At 33.7% G+C, this 19,189-nt stretch overlaps 2 protein-coding genes across 3 annotated transcripts in view; both read left to right on the forward strand.

The window, feature by feature from the left end:
* The window catches only part of gpc6a (glypican 6a), a 343,841-nt gene that overhangs the window by 222,923 nt on the left and 101,729 nt on the right, over nt 1-19,189 (forward strand).
* On the forward strand, nt 1,680-9,132 carry LOC101885221 (uncharacterized). Its single transcript, XM_073949323.1, has 8 exons — nt 1,680-1,730; nt 2,639-2,763; nt 2,868-3,245; nt 3,322-3,538; nt 5,407-5,633; nt 5,755-5,902; nt 6,285-6,394; nt 6,750-9,132. The coding sequence occupies exons 1-8, from the start codon at nt 1,691-1,693 to the stop codon at nt 7,056-7,058; spliced, it is 1,554 nt and encodes a 517-aa protein (XP_073805424.1). The 5' UTR covers nt 1,680-1,690; the 3' UTR covers nt 7,059-9,132.

Raw genomic sequence — 19,189 nt, forward strand, 5'->3', positions numbered from 1 at the left:
GTGTGTGTGTGTGTGTGTGTGTGTGTGTGTGTGTGTGTGTGTGTGTGTGTGTGTGTGTGTGTGTGTGTGTGTGTGTGTGTGTGTGTGTGTGTGTGCACTGCAAAAACTGAAATCTAAGAAAGTAAAAAAATCTTATTTCAAGAAAATGTGTCTTGTTTTTCTGCTATTGAAGATAAATTGTCTTATAAAATACACTGTGGAGTAGACTATAAGTCTTAATTTAAGAAAACCGATCTTCTTCTGGCTAGGCAAGTAAATGTTAACTAATTTTAAGCAAGATTTTACTAGAAACAAGAAAGAGCTATAAAGCCCAAATTTGTGCACGTTCAATAAGATAGTTGTGCTATTTTTAAGACTAATACACCACTAAAATTTCTAATTTTAAGAATATTAAGAAAATATTGTTTTAGATTTAATTTTTCATACAATTTTGTGTGGGTGAGACTGTCTGTTTTTGAAAATTGAATAAAGAAAAATTGCTGTCAACAAACACTTGGCTTAAAAGGATTTTAATTCGTATTTCGTACTGAAAAAAAATGCAAAAGTTGTATCAACAACAAACTCATTCAACATTTGTATTCACATAATTTATGTAAATGCACAATCACTTATAACAGATTTCTTCCTGTCAAAATGGACAGCACTTTACAAGTATTAAAAAGTTAACCTAAGGAATATTCTGCGTTCATTACAGGTTACCCTTAATTAACAGCATTTGTTGCATAATGGTGATTATCACAAAACATTAACTTTCACTTTTTCTGGAAAAATAATATTATACGCCACACCACACAGTGAAACACGAAATTAGAATGCGCACGTTGAAATAAAATAAAATAATCATCATCATTGATCCTGCCACCTTAAAGCTCTCTTAATAAATTAAGTTAAATAACTAATAATTATAAAATGGTTTTATTATTACAATAATATAAATATATATATAATTTCCTGTCTAGCAGTTTAAAGGCTACCTGCTCTTTCTGGGAAACTTCTACATAGCTCACTTATTTTACCTTTTGTTTTTTTCAACACAATCTTTTTGGATTAAAATGCATTTATTATCCAAAATAATCTCATTTATTAAGACCTAATCAAAACACCTTGTTTTGCTTTTTACATTGGAAATTTTTATATCTATAATTGTACATATATGTACCTTTTTTAGCATATTCAAACAAGAAGTATTAGCCTAAAGATTGATGTTTAACTTCTAGAATTTATGCTTATTGCTTTGTATTTAATAGACCTGTTCGTTTTTATGTTTATATTAACCACTCATTTCCTCTTATTTCTGTCATGCATTTGTTATATATTTTATTCATAATTCTCCCTTATTGTTTAAAAAGGAACTACAGTTTGTAGAGACTGTATTCTGTTTTATTTGTAAATGTTTTGTTGTTATAAATAAAAATAACAAAAAAAAAAAATATGATGACGCCATGTGATCGGTCATCATGACTGCAGCAACTTTTTGAGTCCCGAAGTGTCCAGCTGTCCGTCTTGACGGCTCCGTTATCAACTCCGCCCCCGCCTGCGCTCGGCTAATCTCGTTGATCACCGGCTGCAGCTGAGCTTCATGTCGAACGCACCTAGACCGTGACGCATTTACGTTAAGACGCATGCGCACTTACAGCGCGCCAAAGGGAAGTTAGGAGAAACAGGTACTTCCTTGCGCCAGTTTCTCACCATGGATGGGCTCGACGACGTTGCGATTTCCACTCTAAAAGGTTAGTAATTTTTTTTTTAATCACTTATTTGTTTCTTATGATAAATTTGAGTTTGATTTTAATGTAATATGCAATGCTTTCTACCGAGAAAAAACAAAACAAAAGCACGTCTTTGTAATCGAATGAAATTAAGGATCGATCCTTAAGTTACAACATGCACTCAGAATGATTTTATTTAAATGTAGATACACTTGTATTTATTATTGTATAGTGACATAAATTGTTGTTCTGCTGTTGTACAATACTGGGTGCTATCAGGCTGCTATTAAATGAATCACAACTCCTTTTTTTCACAATACCTAACAAAAATAACTTAGTCAAGTGTTAAAGGATCTTTTATCATTATTGCCTGTTTGTTTTACTACATTCAGACATTTCATATTTGAAAGAGTAGGCCCAAACACTTTACAATATGGTTAATTAGTTGACTAGTTTATTTAACATACAAAGAATGAACAGTATTAATTATCAGTATTAAAAGCACGATCGCCTCACAGCAAGAATGTCACTGGTTCGAGCCTCGGCTGGGTCAGTTGTCATTTCTGTGTGGAGTTTGCATGTTCTCCCCATGTTTGTGTGGGTCTCCTCCGGGTGCTACGGTTCCCCCACAGTCCAAATACATGTGCTTTAGGTAAATTGGGTAGGCTAAATTGTCCGTAGTGAATGAGAGTGTATGGATGTTTCCCAGTGATGGGTTGCAGTTGGAAGGGTATCCGCTGTGGAAAACATATGTTGGATAAGTTGGCGGTTCATTACGCTGTGGCGACCCCAGATTAATAAAGGGACTAAGCCGAAAAGAAAATGAATGAATATTAATTTCAAAATTTACTAATGCATTACTAAAATCAAAAACACAAAATATACATAAGCTATGTTGTCTAATGTACTGTATTTGCATGTGTTCTAAGCTGCTAACATTGGGGAAGACATTTTGCCATCTCTCTCGCGAGAGGATATCCGAGATCTCTTTCCTGGTCCTGAGCACTTCCTGCGGCGCAAAGGTATTTGGCGTTTGACTCATAAGGAAGAACAGGTAATTAATTTCAAACACTTGTATATTGGATATTTTTAATCTATTAGTGGGCATAATTTCAGTACAGATTCATGTGATTTGATTTGTGTTTTATTGTGTTTTAGGAGCACATCATTCCTGTTGAAGGTTCATCAGCAGATGATAAACATACTGAAAGTTCAAAACAAGATGACCCCAGTACATCAAAGTTTTTAAAGTTACCCAGCCCAGAATATGTTCTCTTCACTGACAGTGAACTACAACAGATGAGACGCACATACTTTGAGCAGCAGCGTCTTGGAAAAGAGGGTGACGTCACCTTATCAAAGGAGCTATTCTGCCGGCTCATCCGAAATACCATGACAAACATGGTATCAATAGCAAGAGCATCTTCAGATGACTACAAATATCCCACTAAACATGAAGTTATTGCCATGGCAAAACGGTTAGTGGAATACTACCCTATGATAAAAGATAAGTCAACTGGATCTAGGCACGAGTGGGTGAGTGACATCATTTACTTAATTATTGAAAAAAAACATTGTTTTGTTGCTAACATGCTTTTATTCTGTTGTACAGGACACTGTTGCTAAAAAGCTACTGAAGCGACTTTCAAATATCCGAAGTCCCATGAAGGCCAAACAGCCTCCTTTCAAAAGAGCACGTCAGGACAAAGAACCTTCCACTGCTGTTGCAAGTGACTATGATGCTGATTCCAGTGCTTCAACAGTCATTCTGTCATCGCCTTCAAGTTCAAGCACCCCACGGCAAGAAAATGACAGCATTGATGAAGCATGTAAGTACATTAAAATTTACTTTAAAATAAAGTAGTCAGTAGGGATGCTCATTTCGGTTAACTTTGCCAACCAGCTCGTTAATCGGATATAAACGGTTAACTGGTGAGATTAATATAAAATTATTATTATTATTATTATTTTTAAACTGAAGTGTCTATTTTGTGTCTGACACATTAAATATTGCTATTTAAAATACTGATTTATTTTAACATGCGAACATGTTAATAACAGATCATAACAACAGAACATCTTCACGCACCTGCCATCTTTCCAACAGGAAAAGGAAAGGAAAATGAATAAAATAAGTAGGCCTGCCCTAATTTTTCATTTAAATTATTAATTTATATTACAAAAAGAAAACACTGACTGAATCCTTTTAAAGAACCGGCATAGGCTGTTTTTTTCCAATCATGTTTTTTTTTTTTTTCCGTCAAATAAAAATAGCAGACTTCCTCAAATCGCTCGCTCCACGGAAAATATGCATTTATTTAATGCCCTGCTGTTATTATAATCATAAAACATTTTTAATAGAAATCATTATTTTTAAGATTATATATTGATATAATGTTCTCTCTCTCTCTCTCTCTCTCTCTCTCTCTCTCTCTCTCTCTCTCTCTCTCTCTACCGTAATAAAAATATGCTTAAATGAAAATAATGAAAAGACAATAACAACTCGCACATATGTTGACTTTTTGTGAACAGTATTGCTGTTTTTTTTCCCCTTTCTAAAAACACCTTTTATGTTGACAAGGAAAAAAGAAGTGCGCCGATTTCCTCTGCTTGTGCACAAAACCTCTTGCACACCCCTCAAATATAACTTAAGATGGTCAAGCGCGGATCTTTTGGTGCGCTCTCAAATAAACACTGCTGAAGTGCGATTTAGTGCGTTTATGTAGAGAGTATGTCTACAACATTTATTGGATTTGCTAGGAATATTTCAGAATGTCTCCAATAAACTTAGAGCGGCATTAATGTGTCCTGAAGTAAAGTGAAACAGCTATAAACTCCAGCAAGATAAAGTCAGTGTATGCAGAACCACAGGCCATCTATAAATAAATGAAAATTATTGAAACTGTGTTCATCCTAACTGAAAGCTACGTCGTGTTTGCTGGCTTCACGCATCACGCACCTGTCAGTCAGTCAATCAGTCAGTCTGTCAGCACGCAACCTTAAAGGGTTTAACAAATAGCGCACATCACCGATACAGAAAAGTTTGCGCTGTTATAATTCACTTGCCTTTTAATATGTTTTGGTGCGATTATAACCCGCTATTAAAAAATAACCCGCTATTAAAAACAACAACAACAACTAAATGATTTGAATAGGAAGCTGTAATGTAGCCGTGAAGGGATGCATTTTGGTGTCGCACCCCGCCATAGAAGAATGAATGTAACGGGATCCATGCTCTTTAAAATTTCTCTGTAGTTGTCTTGACAACACACACACTGCTGCTCTGGGTTGAGCCGCGTGCAAAACTCTTGCGGCTTTTAGTAAACCATTCAAAAGATGCCCCTCTTAACGCAAAAAACGCATTCGATTGGCCCCTTATGCAGCTAAACTAAAAATATATAAAATAGTATTTTTTAATTGTTTAACTGATACCATACACATGATACAAACGCATCCTTTCGGTTAACGGTTAATCGATTACTTTGAGCATCCCTAGTAGCCAGACATGTCACTTCCGTGGGACATGTTCTGGCCATGATTTTTATATTTTTATATATATATGTGTGTGTAATACATAACATCTTATTTGGTGATATATGCATGCCGAATTTGTTCTATTTGTAACGTAAAATACATTATTCAATTGTTGATTTCTGTGCATCTTGTTCAGTAATTATATTGTATGGCTAAATTGCAGCTGATGGTCCTGACAACAGCCTTGACAGCCAGAAAACCCAGGCAAGACATTACAGGAAGCTACAAGAAATGTACAAAGCAAAGAAGCCAAATAAAGCTGCTGTAACCCATCTATTAGACCTGGAGTTCCAGTCCAGAAGAAGTTTCATTGACTCAAATGTATTGAAGGAGCAAGACAAACCCACAAATATTTTGCAAGCGTACCCCTGCTTCAAAGAATTGGACCATGTGGGTACACGAATGCTTACATTTTAGACAGATGTAAAACATACTAACACATATCCCATATCCTCTGCCTAACTGCAGACAGCCAAATAATTTTGTTTTTAATAATAAATAATTCTTTCAGGCAATGGATGAACTACGAAGAATCATTGAGCCAAACAACTCCAAATACATTTCTGAGGTGAAGGACAGGTGGGAGACCTTCTACTCCAAGGTTCAGTTTTATGGAGTGATGAAAAAAGTCATGAAGCCTCCAAGGACATTAAATGGAGGTAAAACTTTAATTTAATTTGAATCTGTATAGATCAAGGGTTCTCAACTCTGGTCCTCAAGGTCCAGTATAACTCCAATCCTAATTAAACAAACCTGAGTTAATCTGTGTTTCCAGTTTCTAACAAAAATCTACAGGCTGGTGACTTTAGAGCTAAAGGTTGGAGCTGACCTGTAATCTCAAGGGCCAAGTGTTGAGAACCCTTGTTATAGATCAGTTATTTTTTTAATTCAAGAAGTTTTCTGTTTTCAGTTGAAAACAATGTTGTGTAAACAGTCCCTTAATTCAGGTCTCCAGGATCAGAAACCAGTGGTATAGATTATTCCCATACATCTACAGTAATATCTGATGTTAATATCTTTTTTTTTTTTTAACTTATCTAGTTGAACATGCCATTGCTGTTTTTACTGCCCTACCGCTGCTCTTCCCATCTGGGTCTGCAGCACCGAAGAAACAGGTCCCAATCAGTGAGGCTCTTTTCCATGTTCTGACGGTGAGTTTTACTTTAAGTAGTGATAAGTTAATAACAGGTGACTACATTGTCAATAAAATACTAAGTTAAAACCATCCCAATTGCACTACGTAAAATTGGACATGCAATGTAACAACTAACTTAAAGGTATTGTAGAAAATTTTTTAATTATGTCTTCATTTACTTAATCACAACCTGCTGAACACAAAAGTAAGATATTTTGAAGAATGTTGATATGCCAACCCAGATCTGTTGGGTTGGCATTCACTTCCATTGAAGAAAAAAAAATATGGAAGTGAATAGTGACCCAGATCTTATATTAATTTTTGCTGTGTTTGTAGTCTGAATTCTGTATTTTTGTTATTTGGTTTTCTAGCCCTCAGAGGATCCGGATACCTACATCCACAGGCGTGCATTTTCCAGTCCTGTCTTGCTGGTTGGTGAGGAGAACTGCATGGTGGTTGTAGGTACAACCCCAGTACTAACATTTGACAAAGACTTGCTCTATGAGGGGCCTCTCTACCTCCTGGCCTATTACTATGCATTTCATCTCACATATCCAAAGTGTCTTGCAACACTCCTGTCTGTGTTGCAAACACAAGTTCTGAGAGATGTCATCCACGAGCAGGATGAAACCCCCTCGTACAAAAAGGCCATTCATGAATGGAGAATGTTTGTTGACTAATTGCTGTTTCAAACTGCTGTGGCTGAGAGACAGCTGCATTTTTTTTTTCGGCCATTACATTTGCACTTGATTTGTGCTGTTAGGAGTTTTTCCCCATTTTCAGGAGATTAAATGTATCTAACATACAGTAATGCAGCACAGCATAACAAAAAAAAGTAATTGCTGTGTGTAACTTTACAGGACTGCTGAGGGTATACAGTGTTGTTTTGTGCCAGAGTATATTTTTTGTTGTTATTATTAACGTTGGACTGTTCATCCTGTTTTGCTGTACCTCAGTTGTTTAAGAGGAAAATGTTCATTTTTGAATCTGCCATGGATTCAAGGCATTGTTGACCCAAACTTCAATTACTTCTTAATCTTATGTTGTACAAACCTGTTTTTTTTTTTCTTTTGGCTACAGATGATATTATTTAGAATGTTGGGAACTGTTGATGGTAGCTATTGACTTTCATAGTATTTTTTATTTTTTATTTTGTATATTTTTCTTGCTATGAAAGCTGGCGACATTCTTCAAAGTGTCATCTTCTGCAAAAAAAAACTCATAAGGATTTTAAGAACATAAGGGTGAGCATGATAATTATTTGATTTTTGGGTTGCTATCATGTTACGAAGTAAATTGATCCAGGCTGTTTGAAGCTTAAATGCTGTTTGAGTTTGTGTAGACTGAGGCAAAGCATTTTGCATAGAATACTTGCGGTTTCTGTGCCAGGTATTTTATTTCATTTTAAAGTTTAAGCTTGTCTTTGCTTATCCTGCCTTATGCTCCATTTGTTTAGAACTTTAAAGAATGTTCTTTAATAAATGTTCAGCAAAGCTGGAAGTTGTTTCTTCACTTAAAGTGGGGGAAGGTGTGGGAGGTATTTTCTTTTAAGAGTTTTCATCTCATTTAGGTTTTTGTGTGATTTAAAAAAAAAAAAAATCTAAATAGGCTGGATTTAAGGTAAACTATTCTGCTTTCAATGCATTTTCCCCCTAAAATTATTATTGTCGTGCTTCAAAAAAGAGAAAACTGCTCAATTTTAAGCTTGTTTGTCTAGTTTTAAGAACTAACTGTAGATTTACTGACTAGATTTAAGTTCAGATATTCTAGTTTTAATGCAATTTGTTCTAGAATTATTCATGTTCAGTGCTTATAAAAAGAAAAAAACTGCTTAATTTTAAGCTTGTTTGTCTAGTTTTAAGAACTAACTCTAGATTTACTGACTAGATTTAAGTTAAAATATTCTAGTTTTAATGCAATTTGTTCTAGAATTGATAATATTCAGTGCTTATAAAAAGAAAAAACTGCTTAGTTTTAAGCATATTTGTCTAGTTTTAAGAACCAACAGTGTTTTTAATGACTAGTTTTAATACAATTTTCACTTATTTATGTTCTATTAAATTCTTATAAAAAGCTAAAATGCCTAGTTTTAAGAATTTGTGTCTAATTTTAAGATCAATAGAAATGTATTATCGTCTAGATATTAATGCTATTTTCAAGAATTCTTACCAAGTCAAATTTGCTTACCCCATTGGCAGATTTATTTGCTTGATTTTGGTACACTTTAACTAGATTTAAGTCATTTTTGCTTGTTTCAGGAAGGGCATTTTTTGCAGTGTGTGTGTGTGTGTGAGCGGATTTGCACTTGAGTTCAACATCACTCACACACTTTCATGATAAACAGTCTCTGCTGGCTTTTATGAGCAGCACATCATTATCATTTTTCACGTCAGCATGTGTTTGGGATATTCAGTGTCAGGAAAAGGTGCCACAGTATAATGAATGGATGCCTGTAGACATACAGCTTAAAGCCACATCCACTGGAGGCTTTTTGTTTTTTCTTTACATGTTTAGGCTTTTTTATGTACAGTTGAAGTCAGAATTGTTAGCCCCCCTGTTTATTTTTCACATATTTCTACACATAATAGTTTAATATAATATAATTAGGCAAGTTATTGTATAACAATGGTTTGTTCTGTAGACTATCGAAAAAATATAGCTTAAAAGGGCTAATAATATTCACCTTAAAATTGTGTTTAAAAAATTAAAAACTGATTTTATTCTAGTCAAATCAAAACAAATAGGACTTTCTCCTGAAGAAAAAAAATATTATCAGACATACTGTGAAAATTTCCTTGCCCTGTTAAACATCATTTGGGAAATAATTAAAAAAGAAAAAAAAAATCAAAAGGGGGCTTATAATTCTGACTTCAACTGTATGTGTTTAACATATAATTCGGTGATTTTTTTTTTTTCATATTGTGTTTATTTTATTAAATTTCATTCACATAATTTTCTGTAGAAAAATATAAATAAATACATATTTAGATCAAACTTATTTAATTATTTTTTTATTTTTTTATTTATTATTTATTTACTTATTTATTCAGTTATTTAGTTGTTCATATACAATATTATATAATTTTAATGATTTAATTTCATTTAATTTCCTTTTACTTATTTTAAATTTATTTAATTTTATTTAACCACGTAGTTTTATATATTAATAAATATTTATTTAAACCAAACTTATTTTTTTTTTTTTAGTTACACATATTTAATTTAATTTAATTTGTCTTATTTTATTTACACACATAATAAATATTTATTTATTCATTTATTTATTTATATATTTATTCAACAACACATCATTTAATTTTATTAAATCATATATGATAATAAATAATATATTTAATTTATTTTATTTTATTTTATTTTAATTAATTATATTTTATTTTATAACATTTATTTTAATTTAATTTTTATTTTAATTAGATAATTATTTATAGAAATGAATATAAAACCTATTTATTTATTTATTTATTTATGTATTTATTTGTTTATTTATTTTTCTTTTTTTCTTATTTAACAACACATAATTTCAGTTTATTAATTCATATATTATATTATATTATATTATATTATATTATATTATATTATATTATATTATATTATATTATATTATATTATATTATATTATATTAATACATGCATTCTGCATGTGTGTGTGTGGTTGTTATTCTGCACACAGCTCTGCTCTGCATTAATCAGTGAATGCTAAACATGAATCCTCTATTTATTTAATGCTGATCCAGCGAAAGCGTCCTGTCCGGGTATCGGATTTTTCCTTCATGCGTCAGGCTAATTACAAAGGCTAATTAAGATTTAGGCCTGTGTTGTCCTTTGCTGAGTCCTTTGTCACCACAATGTAAGTGATCCGCATTGATTTTATTTGCTCATTTCTTTTTAATTGCGCGGCTTTGTCTCCATGTGAAATAGGAGCTCACGATTCATGAAAATGTAAGTCAATATGATTTGCTTCCCCTTTCACGCCATGTCCTTGTGCATAAGATGGAAACGAAGAGTGAGTTGCATTATTTTTACAAAGGCTAAAATGACATTAATGGTGCATTTAAGAGAATAATGTTGATCTGAAAGCGACTAGCAGAATGGAGAAATCGTTTTTGAATTTGTTCAGACTTAATAGAGATAAGGACTAGTGTTCTTCTTTATGTTGTTTTATCCTTTATCTCAATGCAAAAACAAGCTCTTAATGGCTCATATCACCTCTGCTTTTGTAACAACTGTAATGAGTTAGGAAACAGTCCAGTCCAGCTTCAGTTTAATAGACAAGAGAGTTTTGTGCATTTCTAATAGGTTTACATTTGAATATTGAAGACATTTTGGTTAGACAATCATTTGTTTGTTTGTTTGTTCATTCGTTTGGTTACTTGTTAGTTTATTTTATTTGTTTGTTTAGTCATTGGTTTCTTCATTCATTCATACTTATGTTAATTTGTTCATTACTTAATTTGTTTGGTCATTCCTTCCTTTATTTGTTCATTCATTTGTTTGTTGATTTATTTGTTCATTTGTTTGTTCATTTGGTTGTTCGTTTATTCATTTGTTTGATCGTTCGTTTATTTAATCCTTCATTTGTTTGTTTGTTCATTCATTTTTAGTTTGGTTCATTCATTGTCATTTATTCTTTTATTTGCTTGTTCATCATTGTTCAAAATCATTTGTTCATTTGTTCAGTCGATTATTTGTTCCTTTGTTCGTTTGAATGTTTATGCATTCATTTGTTCATTCAATTATTTGTCCACTCGTTTTTTCATTCATTCATTCATTCATTCATTCATTCATTCATTCATTCATTCATTCATTCATTCATATGTTCATTCATTTGTTTATTTATTAATTTGTTCACTTGTTTGATTGTTTATTTTCTTTTAAATTAATTCATAAATTTGTTTGTTTAATAGCTTGTTCATTCATTAATCCATTTGTTGATTCATTCATTTGTTGTTTCATTCATTTATTCAATCATTTCTTTGATCAATCATTTATTTATTCATTTGTTAATTTGTTCTTTTGTTCAATCAGTTGTTTGTATATTTATTTATGTTTATTCGTTCATTTGTTCATTCATTCATTCATTTATTCGATCATTCTATCCATGTATCTGCCCATCCATCCATCCATCCATCCATCCATCCATCCATCCATCCATCCATCCATCCATCCATCCATCCATCCATTCATTCATTCATCCATTCATTCATTCATTCATTCATTCGTTCGTTCATTTATTTGTTCATTTGTTTGATTTGGAAATTCATTCTTCCATTCGTTTGTTTGTTTCTTTGTTCATTCATTCATTAGTTTGTTTGTTTGAGCGATCATTTCTTTGTTTATTCATACTTTTGTTTGTTTTTGTTCTTTGTTCATTCATTTGTTCATTTTTTAGTTTGTTTATTCAATCATTCATTCTTTTGTTCTTTTGTTCAATATAGTATGTATTTATTAACATCCTTTGCCAGTTTCTAGGTTGTTTTTTTTTGTTTATGTTTACAACTAACAGATATTTACAAGTCAGAAAATAAAATATCCTGTACATTTTGTCTTTCCCTCGTTACAAAATGAATTTATTGTTGCTTGCCTGTTTTTTTTTAAATCTTTTAATAAAGTCGGATAGTTTTGTCTGTCAGTTAAACATCTGTGTTTAGATAAAGCTCAGAAATGCATCAGATGTTGTTGTGCAACTTCTTTAAGTTACGCAACACGTTCTAATATGCTCTTATTAAAGTGATCAGTTTTATAGTGCAGCTGAATTTGCAGTACAGTAGAGTACAGTACAGTAAAGTAGTGTTTCTCAACCATGTTCCTGGAGGACCACCAAAACTGTCTTTTTTTATCTGTCACACCCATTACAGGTAAATCAGTCTCTGCTAATGAGCTGATGATCTGAATCAGGTGTGTTTGTTTGAAGAGACATGGAAAATGTGCAGAGCTGGTGTTCCTCCAGGCTCGTGGTTGAGAAACACTGCAGTGGAGTGCAGTACAGTAGGTCTTTCAGAGCTCCCCTTGCAGATAATGATGATTATCATTGGTGTGAGTGTCAGGATGGAGGTCAGCAGATCCAGCTGTGAGGAGCAGCAGATGTTCATCAGTGACCCGCAGGCCTGCAATTACTGCCTGCTTCAGGAAAATTATATTCATCATGTGGATCTCATCATTTATCAATGCCATACATCATCTCATCGGCTGTACTGGAGGATGTACTGTGAAGCGATAGTCTTAAGATGTTGCTTTATGCATGTATTAGTTTATTTTTTGTGTATTTATTAGTTTATGTATTTGTTTGTCTGTTCATTTATTTATTTTTTTGTTTGTTTATTCATTTGTTCGGCCATTTGTTTATTTTATTTAATTTGTTTTATTTATTTATTTGTGCATTCATTTGTTTGTTTATTCTTTCTTTTGTTTGTATATTGAATTTTATTTATTTTATTTAAAAAAAAAATTTTTGCATTAATTTGTTTGTTTATCTGTTTGTTCATTTATTTTATTTGTGTTATTTAATATGTGTTTAATAATTTGTTTGTTTTAATGTTTATTTGTGCATGCATTTGTTATTTATTTATTAGTTTGGTCATTTATTTTATTTAATTTTATTTGTTTTATTTATTTGTGCATTCATTTGTTTATATGTGTATTTAATTTGTTTTATTTATTTTTATTTTTTTTGTTTCTGCATTCATTTGTTTGTTTATTCATTTGTTCGTTCATTTATTTTATTGTTTTTGTTTTATTTATTTGTGCATTTTTTAATTTTAATTGTTTTATTTATTTATTAATTTGTTTGTTTGTACATTCATTTGTTAGTTTATTTATTAATTTATTTATTTATTCATTCGTTCATTTATTCATTTATTTGAGCATTCATTTGTTTGTTTCTGTTATGGGAATGACACTAGACAATGGGGTTGAGGATCCATGTGTAGTTTATCACAAGAATGGTCAGGCAGGCAATGGTCAACAGGTACATGCAAAGCAATCTAAAGCTGTGGTCAAAGAACAGGCAAATAGTCAGTACATTCAGCAATGAATCAAAACAAGCAGACAAAGCAAGTGGACAAAACACGGCTAGAGTAAACAAGGAAACCCGTGTGATAATGCTCACAGATAAACAAGACTCAGCAGCTAGTGTGTATCTGTGATGCCTTTAAAGTCCATGTAATCAGCTTTGAACAGCTTCAGCTGTGTGTATTAGCAATCAGCGTAAAACCGGAACAGGTGTGAGTGTGTGGTGCATGACAGGATTTGTAGTCCATAGTAACAGATTTGTAGTCCTGAGTGAAAGTGAATGATTCCCTGCAACATTCAAGCTGGATCATTGGTGATTGTGACAGTTTTACAGTTCTTTCTTTATTTGTTTCTTTGTTTCTTTCTTTCTTTTTGTTTGTTTTGTTTGTTTGTTTGTTGTTATGATGTTTTAAATAGCTTGTTTATAAAATTAATAAAAGTTAGTATATAGATCAATATATATATATATATATATATATATATATATATATATATATATATATATATATATATATATATATATATATATATATATATTTATTTTTTTTTTTTTTTTACTTAAGTTAACTGAAATGTAGTATAAATTACACATTTTGGCTTAAATGTTTTTTTTTTTTTTTTTGTTTTTTCATATTTTAAACAGCTGTTGGAATATAAAATATAATATTCTTTTATCATATAATCTTTTTATAATATAGAATATTCTTTTTAAAATGTCTTATTTGTTTGCTTATTTGTTTACTTTTTTTGTCCAAATTTTTAATAGCTGTAATATATCAAATAACATATCAATTTCGTGTACACATTTTTTGTAGTTTATGTATTTTTTTTTCAAATGCAAAATATTCAACAGTATTCTTTTTTAAATTTGTATTTATTTATTCATCATTTATTTTATTTTCGGCTTAGTCCCTTTATTAATCAGAGGTTGCCCACAGTAGAATAAAACGACAACCTATCCAACACGTTTTACGCAGTGGATGCTCTTCCAGCAGTAACACGACACTGGGAAACACCCATACACTCTTGCATTCATTTACATACACTACGACCAATTTAGCTTATTCAATTCACCTATAGTGCATGTGTTTGGATTGTGGGGGAAACCGGAGCACCCAGAGGAAACCCATGCGAACACAGAGAGAACATGCAAACTCCACAAAGAAATGCCAACTGACCCAGCTAGGGCTCGAACCAGTGACTGTCTTGCTATAAGGCGATTGTGCTACCCACAGAGCCACCGTGCTGCCCCAATTTAAACTCAATTAAGCATTTGTCAAACAAAGTGGGAAGAAATATGCTATGGCAGATTGTTTTGCTTCTTTTAAAGAAAAACTCACTAAATGTTGTCACATTATTTCTGAAAACAAGACAATATTTTTTGCTTTTTTAGCAAATGCCTTTTGATTTAAGAATTTGGGTTAGAAAAAAGACTGGAAAAAAACTGTAAGTAAGAAAAGCATTTTGTTTTCCGTGTTGAAATACACTCGCTCCTGGCTGGAGCACTTGAGCGAGCTCCATCTTTATCCTCTTTCTCTTCTCTGTGATTGAGTCACAGATGGTAAATGGTGACAGATATGACAGGTACAAACCAGATCCTGAACCCCAGGCTGACAGAGAAAGAGCCGAAGCCCTGGAGACGAGCTCTTCAGAAGCGCCGCTGGTGTTCGTCTCTGCTGAGTGGGTGTGAGTTTTCCCGCGGTTTGTTATTAGGGAAGATGGCATTTTGTAGACTCGTGCATTTGTAGTCTGCGCTGGTGTTTTCTGAAGCTGAAACCCTCGCTGAGCGTTTGCAGTGCTCCTGCTTTGTCACTCATGTTGTTTCAGGTGCTGTCAGTCCAGGTTTGCGTTTGCTTTAGATTAAAGGCTGCAAAAATTAACATGATAAGCTTTTCCATGTACATTTATTGGATTTACTAAAATGTTTTAAGGAGACTGGTTGCAAACAATTGATATACTATAGGATGAATTAAACAAACAAATTAATTTGACCATCACAACATTTTTCATCCATTTATTTATTTATTTTTTTCAGCTTAGTCCCTTATTTATCAGGGGTCACCACAGTGGAATGAACCAACAACTATTGCAGCAAATGTTCTACAGCTAATGGCTCTCCAGCTGCAACCCATCAATTCACACACACACACTCTTACACTAAGTTCCATTTAGTTTAGCAAGTGTTTGGACTGTGGGGGAAACCGGAGCACACAGAGGAACGTTCGGGGGTGTGGTGTCTAAATAACACTGTTGAGAACTGGGTACTGTGGCTAATTGTACTATGAAGCGTGTTTCGGGCGGCCACTGCGATCGGATCCTAAACCACAGTTGTCGACCCAGGGGTTTCACAGACTGTACCAAAATGCTGAGGATAAAGAATGATGTGGGAAAAACTAACAAAACGGGAGGGTGGCGGGAGATTGGTCTGAAATATGGGAGACTCCAGGGAAATACAGGAGTGTGGGCAGGTATGCTCACACATATACTCTGCACTCTGACTACTTCAAAATAGTTGATAAGCCATTACGACAGAGTGGGTCATCAGACCAATCAGTGCAGATTAGCATTGCGCTGAGGTGGGGTTTGGGAACAAATGGATCGCTAAATGAATCATATGGGAGTCGATAATTAGTTAAAAATAAATGCATAAGACATAAAAAGTGTTGTTTTTTTTGTTTTTTTTTACCTTGCATGTATATCAGCTTGTTGTTGGAGACCCCAAAACTAAAATATGACCCTTTTTAATATATAATGGGGCTTGTTAAATTCAGTCCACATAAATGGTTTGTGTAACGAGGAGTCTGACACAGAGGGATCCATTTGCAGTATATTTATTAAACACAGTTTAATAACAAGCACACAGTATGCACTAGTGTGCGAACTCACATCAAATGTAGTAATACTGGATCGATAGGCTGGCGGCTGGCAATCAAGGATTGTGATAGCAGGCATGGGACTGAGGCAGGCGGCGTGGATCAAAGTTGATATTCAAGGCAGGGTTCGAGGCAGGCGGCGTGGATCAAAGTCGATATGCAAGGCAGGGTTCAAGGTAGGTGGCAGGCAAGGCAAGGTCAAGGGAAAGTCCGGGTTATAACGAGAAGATCAGGCAAGGATATGGAACACTCAGAAATGTCAGCAAGGCAAAACAAGACTTCGCACTGGAGTGAGTGTTTGGGCTGCTTATATGTGTGTGTGTGGGTGATCAGTGTAATGTGCAGCAGGTGTGTTGCAATCAGTGTCTGAGGATGATGTAATGTCAATAATCCGGTTATATGTAATATGTGTAAATAATGCCAGCGAGGGGAATGACTGGGACCGAGTCGGTGACAGTTTGCAACCAGTTATAGAAAACATGCTTCAAAATACACTCAAAATTATTTGTGCTGCTTGTTCAAACTACTTATTTTAAATGAGCTAAATCGATACAATTCTTAAGATTTTTGGGGTAGACAAATTTAATTGTTTTATGTTCAATTTAAATATTAAATATTAAATATCATTAAATGATATTTACGGGAATATATTTTACAAAAATAAAGAATTAAAAGAAGGACGTGTAACTGAAACGTGCGATAAAACATACCCAAATTAACATGTTTCAGATTTGCAGAAATGTAGATAGTGCCCCCTAGTGGATTTGTCATTTGAAATGAGCAACAAAATATACCCGGAGGAACGTGTTTTATGTTTAAAAAAAAAAAAAGTAGACTGAGGCACATATTTTCAATAAATGCGGAGGATTTAACACCAGGAAAACATGTAAACTTCAAACAGAAATGCCAACCTGACAGAGCCAGGACTCGATCCAGCAACCTTCTTGCTGTGAGGCGACAATGCTAACCGCTGAGCCACCGTGCCGCCTTACTGGTTTAGATATCTATAGCATTTTGTGTACTGCATATTAATCATGTATTACCAAAGTCCCTTCAAGGCAAGTCATTTCCCTCGGCGGCCATGTTTGAAATGCCTCTCGGGCAGTATATTCGAGCATCTTGTCTGAATGGGGAAACTACAGTCTTTGGTTTTACTCTGTGACCATTTATAAGTATTTATTAGCACTTAATCATGCTTGAAGAAGGTTGAAATCATGCTAGTAACATGATAACTGTAGCTGCGTCCCAAATTGCATACTTATGCACTATTCTACGCATTTTGTAGTATAAATAGTGTAAGTATTGTGTTATTAAATTAAGTGTGTAATGATGCACACTTCACACACTCAACGTCTGCAGCTTTGCTCAAAGAGTGGAAGGGTTGGAGCTGTCGGGCGCACAAGTTGGATTCATTCATTCATTCAATCATTTTCTTGTCGGCTTATTCCCTTTATTAGTCCGAGGTCGCCACAGCAAAATGAACCGCCAACTTATCGAGCAAGTTTTTACGCAGCGGATGCCCTTCCAGCCGCAACCCATCTCTGGGAAACATCCACACACACACTCATACACTACGGACAATTTAGCCTACTCAAATCACCTGTACTGCATGTCTTTGGACTGTGGGGGAAACCAGAGCACCCGGAGGAAACCCACGCGAATGGAGGGAGAACATGCAAACTCCACATAGAAACGCCAACTGAGCCGAGGCTCGAACCAGCGACCTTCTTGCTGTGAGGCGACAGCACTACCTACTGCGCCACATGTTGGATTACTTTATTTATTTTGGAAGGTGAAAGCGAAATTCTCCTATGAGAGTGATTATAGCGCCTCCTGATGGTGAATGTGGTTATACTCAAGGCAGGTATTATTTGATTGTTTGGTCATTTATTTCACTAATTTGGCGACCATCAAACGGTCATCAGGGAAATGTGTTGAATTTCCGCTTAGTAAAAAAACATTAGTGCTCCATTTGGGACGACACTGCATATACTATGCTGTTGAGTGTAAAAGTGCATAAGTACATAGTGTATGAGTGTATAGTGTGCCATTTGAGACACAGCTATTGTTCTAAATCATGCTAGCAAAATGCTTTCTATGAAGTTGATTTGTAGGTAAAAGAGTCTGCTAATATTTGCCATCTTCTACATCTACAGTATATGTCCCATGGTCATGTATGCATACTGTTTGCGGACCTGAAAACACACTTTGTAAGTGATTTTGCCAGGCGTGATGTGAAACGGCGGCCCCTGAAGCGCTGCTGTGGGCTCTTTTCTCTCTCTCTGTCTGTGAGCTGGAGAAGATGAGCAGAATTTGTTTTGACAGAGCTGGACTTAGAACAGAACCTTCACCCATGCAGGCTCTAAATTCCAGCTCGCGTTTTTGCCCGTGTTTCGTCAGACCTGTTTTAATCGTATGCCAAAGAATGACAGCATGTGTCTGGGACTTGAGCATTTGATCATGCACATATGGCTAAATGCATGGCTAAAAGTATTATGACTATAGCAAGATTTTATTCTGTATTTTAGTAGTTTTGTTCATTATTTTTATTTGTATTTTTTTTGGTTTGCTGGTTTATTTGTTTGTTTGTTCGTTTTTTTTTTATTTTGGTTTGAGAGTTTGTTTATTTGTTTATTTATTTGTTGGATCATTTGTTTTTAAATCTGCTTTTTTATTTTTTCTTGAATATATATTTTTAGTAAATATTATATTATTTATTACTTGTTTGCTGGTTCATTCATTCATGTTTGCTTGTTCATTCATTCTTTTGTTTGTTGGTTTATTTATTTGTTCTTTTGGTTCGTTGATTTGTTTATTTATTTGTTAACTTGTTTGTTGTTTGGTTTGTTTATTTATCTATTTGTTTGCATTTGTGTTTGTTTGTTTATTCATTTATTTTTTTGGTATGT

This window comes from Danio rerio, chromosome 1 (assembly GCF_049306965.1).
Source record: "Danio rerio strain Tuebingen ecotype United States chromosome 1, GRCz12tu, whole genome shotgun sequence".
Classification (NCBI taxonomy): Eukaryota; Metazoa; Chordata; class Actinopteri; order Cypriniformes; family Danionidae; genus Danio; species Danio rerio.